This window comes from Oncorhynchus kisutch, linkage group LG26 (genome assembly GCF_002021735.2).
Source record: "Oncorhynchus kisutch isolate 150728-3 linkage group LG26, Okis_V2, whole genome shotgun sequence".
In the NCBI taxonomy this organism is placed as follows: Eukaryota; Metazoa; Chordata; class Actinopteri; order Salmoniformes; family Salmonidae; genus Oncorhynchus; species Oncorhynchus kisutch.
The window spans coordinates 20,251,137-20,263,611 of NC_034199.2; the positions used below are offsets into that span (position 1 = coordinate 20,251,137).

At 43.1% G+C, this 12,475-nt stretch overlaps 2 protein-coding genes across 8 annotated transcripts; both read right to left on the reverse strand.

Moving 5' to 3' along the window:
- Positions 1-131: 131 nt before the first annotated feature.
- On the reverse strand, positions 132-5,818 carry LOC109871430 (growth hormone-regulated TBC protein 1-A). The gene is made up of 8 exons (XM_020462317.2): positions 5,421-5,818; positions 4,599-4,744; positions 4,272-4,436; positions 3,093-3,217; positions 2,729-2,825; positions 2,251-2,423; positions 1,965-2,150; positions 132-833 (listed from the first exon to the last, which is right to left on the reverse strand). The coding sequence occupies exons 1-8, from the start codon at positions 5,495-5,497 to the stop codon at positions 729-731; spliced, it is 1,074 nt and encodes a 357-aa protein (XP_020317906.1). The 5' UTR covers positions 5,498-5,818; the 3' UTR covers positions 132-728.
- Positions 5,819-6,699: 881 nt separating this feature from the next.
- On the reverse strand, positions 6,700-12,434 carry LOC109871431 (DCN1-like protein 2). 7 transcript variants are annotated; one of them, XM_020462324.2, is made up of 7 exons: positions 12,170-12,434; positions 10,130-10,346; positions 9,766-9,934; positions 9,168-9,298; positions 8,904-8,986; positions 8,674-8,770; positions 6,700-8,168 (listed from the first exon to the last, which is right to left on the reverse strand). In XM_020462324.2, the coding sequence occupies exons 2-7, from the start codon at positions 10,302-10,304 to the stop codon at positions 8,086-8,088; spliced, it is 738 nt and encodes a 245-aa protein (XP_020317913.1). In that variant the 5' UTR covers positions 10,305-10,346; positions 12,170-12,434; the 3' UTR covers positions 6,700-8,085. The 7 variants fall into 7 exon arrangements, with proteins under 7 accessions (XP_020317913.1, XP_020317911.1, XP_020317912.1 ...); XM_020462322.2 differs by lacking the exon at positions 12,170-12,434 and adding an exon at positions 11,595-11,721; XM_020462323.2 differs by lacking the exon at positions 12,170-12,434 and adding an exon at positions 11,591-11,657.
- Between the last annotated feature and the right edge of the window lie 41 nt (positions 12,435-12,475).

Below are 12,475 nucleotides of genomic sequence, written 5' to 3' on the forward strand. Positions count from 1 at the left end.
TGAGCTCTGTAGTTTGTCTTGGTGTTTGACAGAACCCTTGGTTCTATTGGAACACAAATCGCTAAGCTTGGAGAACAAAGCAATACATTTTGCTTAAATGTAATCGACAGTAATTAACTTCCAATTGAAGGTTACAGTGAGAGAGCAGCCTTTGTTGAAAAGAGTCAACTTTGGTCCAATTAAACCAGTCAAATTCCAACTTGAGGTATGATCGCACAGACAGATAAATCATACATTGAGTCAATGCAAGATTGTGTGAACTTATATGCACACTTAAAGTTATGATTCAGCGTTATCACATTTTCCTCCCCAGGCAATTCCTGGGTTGGACTGGAATACGGTACCCTTTGGGGAGAAGGGTGGAACATTTAACTACATCCCCTGACTTCATTTTAGAGTTGACATCTCATTATTTACAACGCTTCTCCACTCTGTCAAACCACAACTTATCATTCCCATGATCCTACCACAGGAAAAGTGCAAGATTACAGTTTAATGCTTTTTACAATACAAATAATATTTGGCTAGATGGGGGTACTACAATCACGCAGCTCAATTCAGCATCTCAGAAGAGTGATTGCCATGTCATCATATTTGTGGTTCCTGGTTATTTCTCCAAATGTGAAATCTGATCATCTGTAGCTCAACTACAATGAAGATGACCTGGAACAAGCCCAGGATAACCACAGGGTGATTGCCTTAAGAGGTTATTAGTGGTGGAGGAGTGGTCAAGGGTGGAGTCTGGACATCTCAGTCACTATGTGTTCTCTGCATGTCTCCCTTAGCTTAGTGATGGTTGCCATGGAGAGACTTCCTGGTTCCCTGAAGATTTCCTGTCAATATCAAGAAAAGGAGAAAGGCCAGAGTTCACCGGTGAAGTTGTCAATAGATGCTGATCTAAAGTCTCTCGCATTTCCTTACTCATGGTTAAAGATGCACTTCAGCTATTTTTGACCTTTTCCTGTTAAATGATATCCCAAGTATAAATCGTAATGTACACAGACTTGAGGGTAAAACATTTTTTGGAGCAAGTGTTTTGTAGACTAGTGGTTCCCTGGGAATGCACAAGGTGCAATTTCAAAATTGGATAGTGCATCATCAGTTTCCCTCGTCATGTCAGTCATTGCATACCTTAGAGCCATTTATAACTCGTCAAATGTCCAGATCAACTAGCCCATGTCAGCTAACATTTGAGCTAGGTTTTTTAGCCCATAGATTAGTGGGACGGGAACAGTTTGTCAGGAACAGTGCTTGTGCCCATAGAAATAGATGTGGCGGGCACGAGATGTTCCCCAATTCTGGAAGGGGGCCCGAGTGAAAATGTTTGAGAACCCCTGTTTTAGACCAACTTCAAGAGTTGGCTATTCAAGGAGTTGGTCTGATGCATTAACTCCTCCCCCTTGCTCGTGGGAACAATAGACAAGCAATACAGGTCAAAAGAGGAGAGGCTCACCCCCCCCCACACTTATGCAATGTCATACCTGGACCACCTATTGAGATGTGCCTTTTGTCCAGTGCAGTCAAAAAATGTGATTTTTCCTGTGTTTTATTTATACATTTCCACATTATGAGGTTGGAATAATACTGAGGAATTGTGAAACATATAAATGCCCTTTTCGTGCAAGAGCTGTTTGAACAGACTGCCTGAAAGTTTAGCCTGTTTTGGTGGGATGGCATTTTGGCATGCCTGGTGACATCACCAGGTGGTAAATTAGTTAACAGACCAATAAGAAAGAGTTCCAAACCTCTCTGCCAATAACAGCTGGCTTTAAGTTTTCCCCTCCCAGATAGTCCTAGCAAAATTATCGTTTGAGAAATTAGTCTTCGCAAGAAGCTTTTTGACCATGTTAATTGAAAACAATCACAGTAGGGTACCTAATTGTCACCCGGCTGCATTTGACATTAAGGTTAGGAACAGACCCTAGACCTTTGCCTAAGGTTACTTCTCTTCTGGAGTAGCTTACCTGCATGAAGGTGTGGCAGTCGTATGTGAAGGCTCCCTGGGTGATCAGTTTGAAGCGCTCACACACCTCGACCATGGAGCGGGCCCGCAGGATCTCAGCCTGGTGGTGGAGGATCAGAGTCAGGGCCACGCGGAACAGGATCTTAGAGCCCTCGTAAAACAGGCAGTCCCAGATCCGTAAAACCGTCTAAGAGAAGAAAAAAGACAAGAGAATAATTATCATACAGAGGGTGATGGTAGACCCAGACTTTACCAAAACATCCACACAATATCCCAATCCCCTTCACCTCTACAGGCAGGACATCGATGTAGAGGCAGATGAACCATCGGGAGACCACCAGGGTCCACATGACGTTGTGTTGGGCCATGGCCTGCCACACAGCCGGGGCTTTGACCCTCACCAGCTCGCCCAACACCTCCTGGTCCGTCTTCAACCCCAGCATGGCCGGGCTGTAGTAGTCTACAACAAGAACGTGTCAGGTTAATTCAGTCCAGTGTTTGACAAGAGGTTGTGTGTGTGTACATAGATGGCATATATCCTGAAACCTGAGATACATCCTGTGTTTGCTCATGTCGTAATGAGAGCTCGACATACCAACAACACAGTCTTACCACAAGCCTCGTGACCATGGCGCTATTCCACATTAGCAGCTCCCAAAATACACAGAAGGGAAAACCTTCAAACAAACAAGTGGGTCTACTACTATGACTATGCAAACCTCACCACGCGTATCCTCTCACACAACAGGAGCATGTGGGACTAACCAGAGAGTATTCTTCCCAACAAAGAGTCCATGAGCCAGAAGGACTTCTCTTCATCCTTAGTGATGATGATGAGGTAGCCTGCAATGAAGTTCATACCCTAGAGTAGAGAAAAACAATAACTCCCTTCACACACACAAACAGAAACTTGTACACACATGGTGTGTACCCACAATGCACACACTTTAGAGGACAGGTGAGGTATAGGCAGTTATTACAGCCACAGGGGACAGAACAGGTACACATGGAAGAGGCGACAGTGGACGTATTGTACACACGTTAGGTAAACAAAGGTAAGCAAGACTGACACGGGAGACCGGTGAGATCCATCCAACAGATGACTTATAGTAGCTATAAGGCCCAGTACCTGGCAGTATCCCACAGCCTGGTTGTGGTGTCCATACGCCAGCAGCACGTTGTACAGAGCCTTCTGCAGACAGGGCTCTGAGCTGTTCCGGAACTGCACGTTGTCAGGGAACGTTCTGTGCATGTCTGGCGAGACAGGGCACTCCGCCATCAGCCAATCATAGTAAAGGAACAATCAGGGTCTTGTTCATTAGACAGCAATTCTGTTTTCTGTTGCAAGATGCTATAGAGCGATTACACGCCAGCAGGAGTGGAAAATATCTTCGGTATCTCAGATTGTTCTGGAAATTCTCACATAGAAACTCCATTAGGAAGAAAGATGTTTGAAATGCTTTTTACATTTATCACATTTTTTTAAAGTTCATGATAAAAGTGGCCATTTTGGGCCCTTTTTAACCTGTACATGTCTCCTGTAAGACCCGATCTGTGAACCGTATTTGATATAGACATCTTGGTGTCATTATACTCCTTATAATGTGCTCTGAAATATGGAGTAGGTCTTGATTCTGAAATATAAACTTACACATTAAACTAATATCTCAAAACTACCATTTTTGATTTTGTTCATTTTAAGACAGATTGTTTGGAACAATATACTCTACAAGTACATCACAATTCCAGAGTGGGCTCTTTGCTAATTCTGAAGGTATAATACATTTTATGAGCGCCACCAACACAGTGAATGGGAAAATGGATTCAAAGGGAACTCCATTTCCTGGTGACTGAAATTTCAATCCTAAAGGAGGGTTGTGACCTTTGTTAATGACCTATAATGTCAATTGCAATGAATAAAATAGGGAATATCATTAAAAGTGCCATGTTGAATAAATGTGAAAATGTGTATTTCATAATGAAGACATACTCCATATTTGAGGCACACTATAAGGAGTATAAATGCCTGTATCATTTATGGTTCACAGAACATAGGGTCTTATAGGAAGAGTGTATAGGTCTAAAAAGGGCCTAAAATGGCCCAATTTCATTATGAAATTTGTGATACAAATGTAAAAAGCATGGTAAACATCCTTCCTAGAAAACATAAAGGAAAATGCAGCACACTGCTGCTCATGCAATTAAGTTCCTATTTAACAATTGCCAGAACAATCTGAGATTCCAAAAATATTTTCCACCCCTGCTGGCGTGGAATTGCCCATAAAACATTTTATATTGCTTACAGTACCTATCCTGACGGTCTCCTCCAGCTTGGCATCGTGCTGCTGCTCGGTACCCAGCAGAGAGTGGTAGTACCCTGGGTTCTTTTCCAGCTGTTCCTGGGCCCCGCTGGCTGCCATCCAGATCTGGGCTCGGTGCTCGTTGGGCACACCCTTACGCACGTACCGCTTCACTAAGAGAACCGAAACCATGACTACAGTCAAAACTCAGAATGCAAATATAGAATGACAATTCTTATTCAATATATGTATGTGTTGTGTGTTTATTCCCCTGTCTGTGTGTGTGATATATATATATATATATATATATATATATGTGTGTGTGTGTATCACACCCTTCAGGTTCTTCTCCACGTGGACTTTCCCCTGTAGGAGTTTAGACCACTTGATGGACCTTCTGGTGAGCACGGCTACATACTCAGCCATCATCTTTTCATAGGACTCATAACCCTCAGGCATCTCAAACCCATACGAGTCCACCCTAGAGAGATAAAGCAGGGTCAGTCTGAGAATACACACACAGAAAAAAAACTATGGATCTATATGACCCACATTCTAGACCCAGTAGACTGCATTGATCACAGAGGGATGTCAGTGTGGGTTGAAAGCCTGGAACTGTTATAGCATAGTGACAGTCAGGTGACATGACATTGGCCAAGCTTTAGCTACAATAACCTGAGCTAGGTGGTTGGGATTACTGTGACAGGTAGCTGGGATCAGATGACATGCTGTTCAATCAACCCGTGTGAAATTACAACCCTAGAGGTTGAAACTGCATATCAAAAACCAAGCCAAAAGAAGGAAGATGAAGACAAGTTCAAACATCCCAAACAGACATAACATGCAATAAAACAAAAAGGTAGAGGTTTCACAATTGTGTACTTAATGGCAATTCAGCTGGTAAATGCAAACTTTGTGACATACTGTAGACAGCAAAGTAAAAGCCAGATGACAGGCCCTACACTAAAAGCCCACCTGGTTAATTATTGTCATACCATGACGTTGTCACCTGATACACAACTTCATGACAGATACTGTATAACTTTTCATTGCTTGTAATAATCACGGATAAGTCGGAGACAAATAAATGTATGATACTCATCATTGCAACAACACAAAAATCACACAAGGAAATGTCAAAACTGTTAGGGCCCTACCTGTCATTCGCATTGGTGCTGTTGTTCAGGTGAAGCTGGGAAGTGATCGAGATGTTACCGTTCGTTTCACTCTCCATAGCTTGTAGCCTACTCCTCCGAATTGTCGGTAAAATGTGAAAACGTGACACCCACTCTCGAACTTAAGTTTCTGATCCACCAACTCCAATAGTTGCAGTCACATCAGAAAGTCATAGACTACTATCATACATTGCCAGCTGCCAGTCAGCGGGAGCAAAAAAAAACGACGGACGACGAAACAACTTGCAGGCTAATGTGAAATTAAATATCTTGCCATAAAATGTTGAAACAAAAAACATGGAAAAGTCCATTAATCTACTACCGCTCTTCAGCCCATATATGAATACGATTCCTCTCCCCTATCTCGCCAATGATTAATCAGGAGGCGGGACTTGTTTTGTAAACTTCCCCCACCTCAGGTATATCCATTCAGTCAACTCTACATTCAGCCCACTTGGTTTATAGTCCAATAGCGTGCAACTGCAGGCCGCAAATTCATGTCTAAATAGTGCTTGTTTCGCTTTCCATCCTCAATGGTCTCCTTGGTTCTATCAAGCCATGACAGCAACAGATGCCACTTTTGTGCCTTCATGTCAGTGTTGTGTATTTATTTACTCACAAAAGACAAACCTACTTTCCACTCTCCAGTAGCCTAGACTAATGTTCAACAGTTGATCAACAAAATAAACATTGCATTCTGGGTGTATAAGAGTTGTGGTTTCCCCTAATGGTTAAGCTTAGGGTTTGTAAAAGGTAGGCTAAGCAGATCATAGATATGTCCCTAAGAGCAACATTGGGATGGTGATAACATCCATAGCAAGTGTAATATGTTGGTTAAACATTACACAAGTAACGATGCCAACAATACAGTATCTGTTCATTCCCTCCATCAGTATAGTAACCTGCCATTAGTCCAAATTCTAGTCTTGTCCTACAACATAGAGAATGTATGTTCTAATCTACACAATACAGTAGGTTATATTGGAGTGTTCTGGGACATTTTCAACCTGCATAAGGCCCTTGTGTGATGTGTAAATGAAGCTCAGGTGCTTGTGGAGGAGGAAGACAGTACTAGAGGGCAACAGCTAATTGGACTGGGTCTTAAATACTCATGATGCAGTGTGTGTGGTGCGTAACTTGAGTCTGCTGGGGTGGATGTGTTCAGAAGGAATGTGTTCAGTAGGTGAAACATTTTGCAAATAGCAAGAGACAGACACTAAAAACATGAGACTGAATCATCACATTACAGCAGAACAGCCTCTTAATTTCTGATAAAAACATGCTTTATTCAATATTCCTTTCCAAACTAACAATACCTGTGTGATTAGTGAATGACAAAGTGTAAATAAATGCGTGTCACAAAGGCATTAATACTAAAATGGATGGGCAGCAGGGACCTTTTCAACACACGTAAGCACTGTCCAAAGCGCTCCCTCTCGCACACACATGCATGACAAACAGTGCCCCCCAGTGACTGCTTGGTGGTTCCGTTTTTGGGGTGTTTAAATTACGTAATGCAGAAGCGCACAATTCACAGTCATTGAGGTCCACAGTCCTGCTGGTCTTTTGTGCCTACACTTAATTGACAAATTAGTGTCATTAATTGGCCTGCAGACACTGCATTACATTTGTTTTATCCAATCCTCCAAAACAACCAGGAAGAACAGAACAGTATTTCAGTCTTTGTGGGCCAGAATGAACAGCCTTTCCCTAATATACAGATGTCGAATGGGACAAACATTTAGAGTCATGGTCCATTTACTTAAAATGGCTGAAATGTATTTGTTTAAAACAAATATAACATAGTGAACCAAAAGAAGATTCTAAAACACAGAATGTTGGAGATTTTCCAACCCAAACGTTGAAATAAAATAATGACTTGGTACACACCAGACCTAAAATTCTATCAAATGTTGAGGCATCATATACCAGATCTTTTATTTTATTTTTAATTTACACAAAAAGATGAATCTCTTATATTCATAAATGTAACTTATTTATATTATTCTTTATATAATTCTCTGTACATACTGTTTTAAAAGACAGTATAATATATACAGTATATAAGTAACATTTTTGTTGACGCTGGTGTTGTGAGCAAACGTTGCAAGCAGCTCGGTCTGTCCCAAAGTGTTTGTATTAGAAACAAGGCCTGTTCTGAACAGTCCCCTCAGAGCCCTGCGTGCCACACAAAGCTAACTAACAAGGATCAACCCCAAAAACACACAACATTTTTTCATTTTTTCGAATTCTCAGAGCTGCGAGAGAGAGAGAGCGAGACTGTGCCAGGGGAGGAATCTCTCCTTTTCTCCTCTTCACTGGAATACTGAGATTCCAAAGGGAGCATTGCCTGGAACACTGATATCCCCAAGGCCTCTTCCCAGCTGGCCCTCAGGCTGGGACATGTACTGCCAGCTGGCAATGTGCACGTGGCGACTCCCATCAAACAAGGATAGAAATAAAGCCTTGCTTCCTGTGTTTCTCTCACTCTTCCCTCATAGGTTGGTTACCTGATAGTTGTGCAGTGTCACGGATTCAAGTGTTTCTCTGTTTCCTCTTAAAAAGTTTTTTTTTTTTTTTTTTTTTTAATCCAACAAAGTCAATGAAGAGGAACCAAAGTTCAGCCCCCCTTTCAAGAGCTGGGTTGTTAGTAGTGGGTTTTGCGTTTGGATCCTGTTACGATCGGCCGGGCGAATTCCACAAAATCGTCTATGAGAACTGGCCACGCCCCTGACAGGAAGGAGACGTATGATTAGCGGTCACTTTATTGACTCTCTTAATCCATCGCTTGGATGGAAGTTACCCTTAGCCCAGACCTCAAAACAGCTGACTCCCTCTACATCCTAACTGTAGGCATTGGGGGGGGGGAACAAAACTGACCTTAAATCAGTGTCTCATCTAAAGCAGTGGTCACTGGTCACCAAACCTGGTCCAGGAGAGCTGCAGGGTCTACGGGCTTTTGTTTCAGCCTAGTACTGAATCACCTGATTCAACTAATTTACGGCTCATCACAAACTTGATTAGCTGAATCAGGTGTGTTGGTGCTGAGCTGGAACAAAAGCCTGCCCACTCAGTAGCTTTCCAGGACCAGGTTTGATGACTACTGCAGTCTGTCATTGTGTATATTCAGTTGAGAGCAACATTCAGTGTATTGCACTTTTGCAAACAGCAATGAACCATGACTACTCTATACCCTACTGAATACACTCCAGGTAACCACGGGTTTTAAACTCACCCTCCTCGTCGTAATTTGACATGTCGTCTGCGATTATGTTGCCAAAATCCAAGAGTAGGTTCCATGTGTCTTTGGGAATCGATCGTTTGTGGTGTTCCTATATAAAACACGAGAAAACAAAAGTGGGAAAAGCGCGCAAGCAGAAAACAAGACACAGGATGTACATAGCAAGCAAGGAGTCCAGCTCAAAATGTAATGTTAGATTGAGATGCATAACATTACTCACTCACCAATAAGAACCTGTTCCAGAGGTCCAGGAACTTAAAGCGGCCTGTCAGTACCAGGTTCCAGTAGGCAACAGCCATCTCTAGATCTAAAACACAGCCAGAGTTACACCTTGTTATCTCACTATAGTTTAATCAAATGTGTTCACACTGAGTTGAAACAAAAGCCTGCACACCCTCAGGTGTCCTCCGGACTGGAGTTAAGAAACACTGATGTAACTACAATAACTCTTGTGAACACTAATGTAACTAACTTTCATCTGTGCTTACCTAAACCCTTCTGTCCGGGGTTCTTGGCGAAGTTGAATGTGAACTGGTAGAAGTCCTTGAACTTGCCACTGTCTTTAAGCTCCTGTTCTAACCTGGGAAGAAGAGCCTTCAACTTCTCTGGGCTGTCGCACCTTGAGAGAAGACAAATACAGTGGGCAAGTAAATGGATCTCAATCAAAAACACAAACACACACCTCTTCTAATCCAGTGGTTCCTAAACTGTTCTTGTGCTATGATCTGTTACCCATCCATTGGGTTCCCCAGGGCAGTGTTTGGTAGGCACAAAACAGGATAACCTTTAGTAGCAAACCTTGTCCAATAAGAACACTTATTTTCAATTTCCATTTAAAAACATGTTCCTGTTCTGTACCTACTAAATAAGACCCAGATCTAACCTACTCTGACTTGGCATCACACAAAACATAAGACACACAGTATTAATGCCAAAGTTCAGAGTCTAAATAGAGAACTTCTCCCCACCATGTGAACACACTAACAACAAACACCACAATAACATGTACTGGCATTAACCAACAACACACTGTCATGCCACCAAACGAAGCTGCGTCGCAGAGTGATGACTTCACCCCTCGCTCACCCCAGTTCGGACATGCCATCCAGGAACTCCTTCTTGCTGAACTCGCACTGGGTGGCGGCCCGGAACTTCCACGCCACCACCAAGACACTGATGCTGGCCGGGTCCAGGGTGAGGTCATCGCAGAACTGCTGGATGCCATCGATGCCTATCTTATTCTCATCCTGGGGATCTATGGAAATGACATGTATATACAATCATCTTAGGGATTTGAGAGAAACTTACAAATGTCCTCTTTCAAGAAACAGGATAACCAATACAATGCATAACACCACAAATACATACTACACACTAACCCATAACAGATACATAAACTTTGACACACAATCTCCACGGGCTGTATTCCTCTATAACTTCCCCCACTTGCCTTTGTAGCGGTTGTAGAGCTGTTCCAGCTTCTTCTTCTCCACAGGGGTTTTCATTGATTCCTTGTAGTAGAGGTCTGGGTTCTGGAAGTAGTTGTCTGTGGCCACCTCTAGTTTCCAGTCATTCTGGGTCAGGCAGTAAGCAGCAGTCTTCTCCCCAGCCTGCGTGAAGGACATGAACTGCCGGACCTTGTCCCTCTGCGAAGACTTCAGCTTATGCTGCACGGAGACAGGACACGGGCTGTCAGATACCGAGAGACCGTGCAGCACCGACAGCAAGACGCACACACACACAGAGACGCACACCAGGATACACAGGGGCACACACACATCCACAGACATTCAGGCCGAGGTCATGTGGACACCAGACATAAGGGTAGGTGGTCACAGACAGACAGACACTCACTTCATATGATGAGATACAAGTCGACAAACAGACAGACAAGCAAACAAGCTTTGGGCGTCCAGTCAACAAGCAAGGCAGACCTAGAACTATTCTGAGAGTGGAGAACGTTGGGTAAGCTCAGAGCACGTGCACCCCAGAAGGCCCCCAGTATATGGGGCGTCTAGTGGAATGTAATGTAACACGAGTAGGGGGATGCCATCAATGGGACCTCACTGCTCAACTGTTCCAGGACGTCCCATGGTCCCAAACACACCATGCTACTGCCAGATATACAGGGGTTATTTCCAACTTTGCAGAGTAAGCAGATTGTGTAATGAAGTGACCAGGTGTGTTCATTTCAAACTGAGTGCATGCACAATTAAACATGTAATGCAGTCCTGCTTGCGTGTTAAAAGTTAAGCATATTTCCATAACTTCAAGACATGCATCTATTTTAATAGACAGTCAACAACTGTAAACGATGATCACCGGGTGTTGGATAACTCTAGACTGATAACTACTTAACTGCCTTCACCATAGAGTGAATTTTAGTTCGGTTATAACTACTCTGTTGAGCGTGTGCGTGAAAAGCGACAACTATGATGTTGTTGAGCAAACAAACAACTACCTCAGACGGAAACGTAATCATCAAAAACATGCAACAACAGATCGGGCGTCCATAGGATATTTCACGGGTGTGCGAGAAAACACCATCCGTCCTGCGCGCTCACTGGTCCGGCTTGGCCACCGCCGTCAACCACGACCAACTTCTCAACTTGGAGCGTCTGACTAGCTCGCATTTCCAGACTACCAAAACGGGAATCGTAACCAGCTAGCTGCGCGCTGGACGAATGCGGTTCTAGGTCTCAAAATACCACCAACTGACCTTCCTTTCCTTTCCCTGGTAAATACGTTAAGTCAAGTGAAACAGCTCAACAATGGCAATACAGACAGACAGGAGACAGTCCGTGAGCCGCGACAGAACAATTTCTACCTTGCGCAACATGTTATAATCCCAGGGTTCAACATCACAGCAGCGGTTTATGTTTGAGAATCTGTTTATTAATGCCCTCCTTACCTACCATTTTCACACGGCTTTTTACCAATTTGATAGCCAGTCGCTCATTATGCGCTTGCGCGGAAGCACTGACAGCCCTTGCCTTGTAGAGTTGCACGTCGAGGTCATTTGAGTAAATATCCTACAGATATCACGGGATAACAATGAAACTTTGACAAGTAACACTTGTCGAGTGGACTCGAGATATGCACAAACCTAGATATGGATGCCACTGTATCAATCAAAAATCTACAAAAGAGAAGGATGACAACTGATCTGGCTACCGATCAGTCACGAAGACTACATATCCCGAAATGCAACGTATGTTTGTTTCGGAAGTAGCTAGCAAGCAAGTCTAAGATCAACAAGTATTTTTCTTATGTGTGCTAAAAACATATTATTAATTTGAAATGTATGTTAGACCCCTTAATACCTATTATTGCTATCATATTAATAAACTTGTCTCGGTGTCAGCATTCAATTTAGCTAAACCACAGTCGTTTATTGGATTAACGTTAGCAATCTAAAAGTTGGAAGTTGAAGGAGCCCTTCTTTATGTACACAAAACTCATTAGCAGACTGTTCGATTAAAGTACATACCTCAGGTAGGCCTACCGTCGAGGTTGGGGAAATATTGGTCTTTGGGCCAGGGGAAATTGTGTGGGGCTGCAAACCAGACACATTTCCCAATATCCAAGTAAAGCAGACGTCATGAAAGGAGTTGCTTCATGCCTTGAAATCTGATAAGTGAGAAGATCTGATGTGATTGGGGAAAAGACCAATTCGTCTTAAAAATATCAGAAATTGGCTGCATGTTTAAAAGCAGGGGTCCCTAGTGGTGCAGTGGTCTAAGGTACTGCATCTTAGTGCAAGAAGCGTCCCTGGTTTGTGATTGGGAGTCCCATA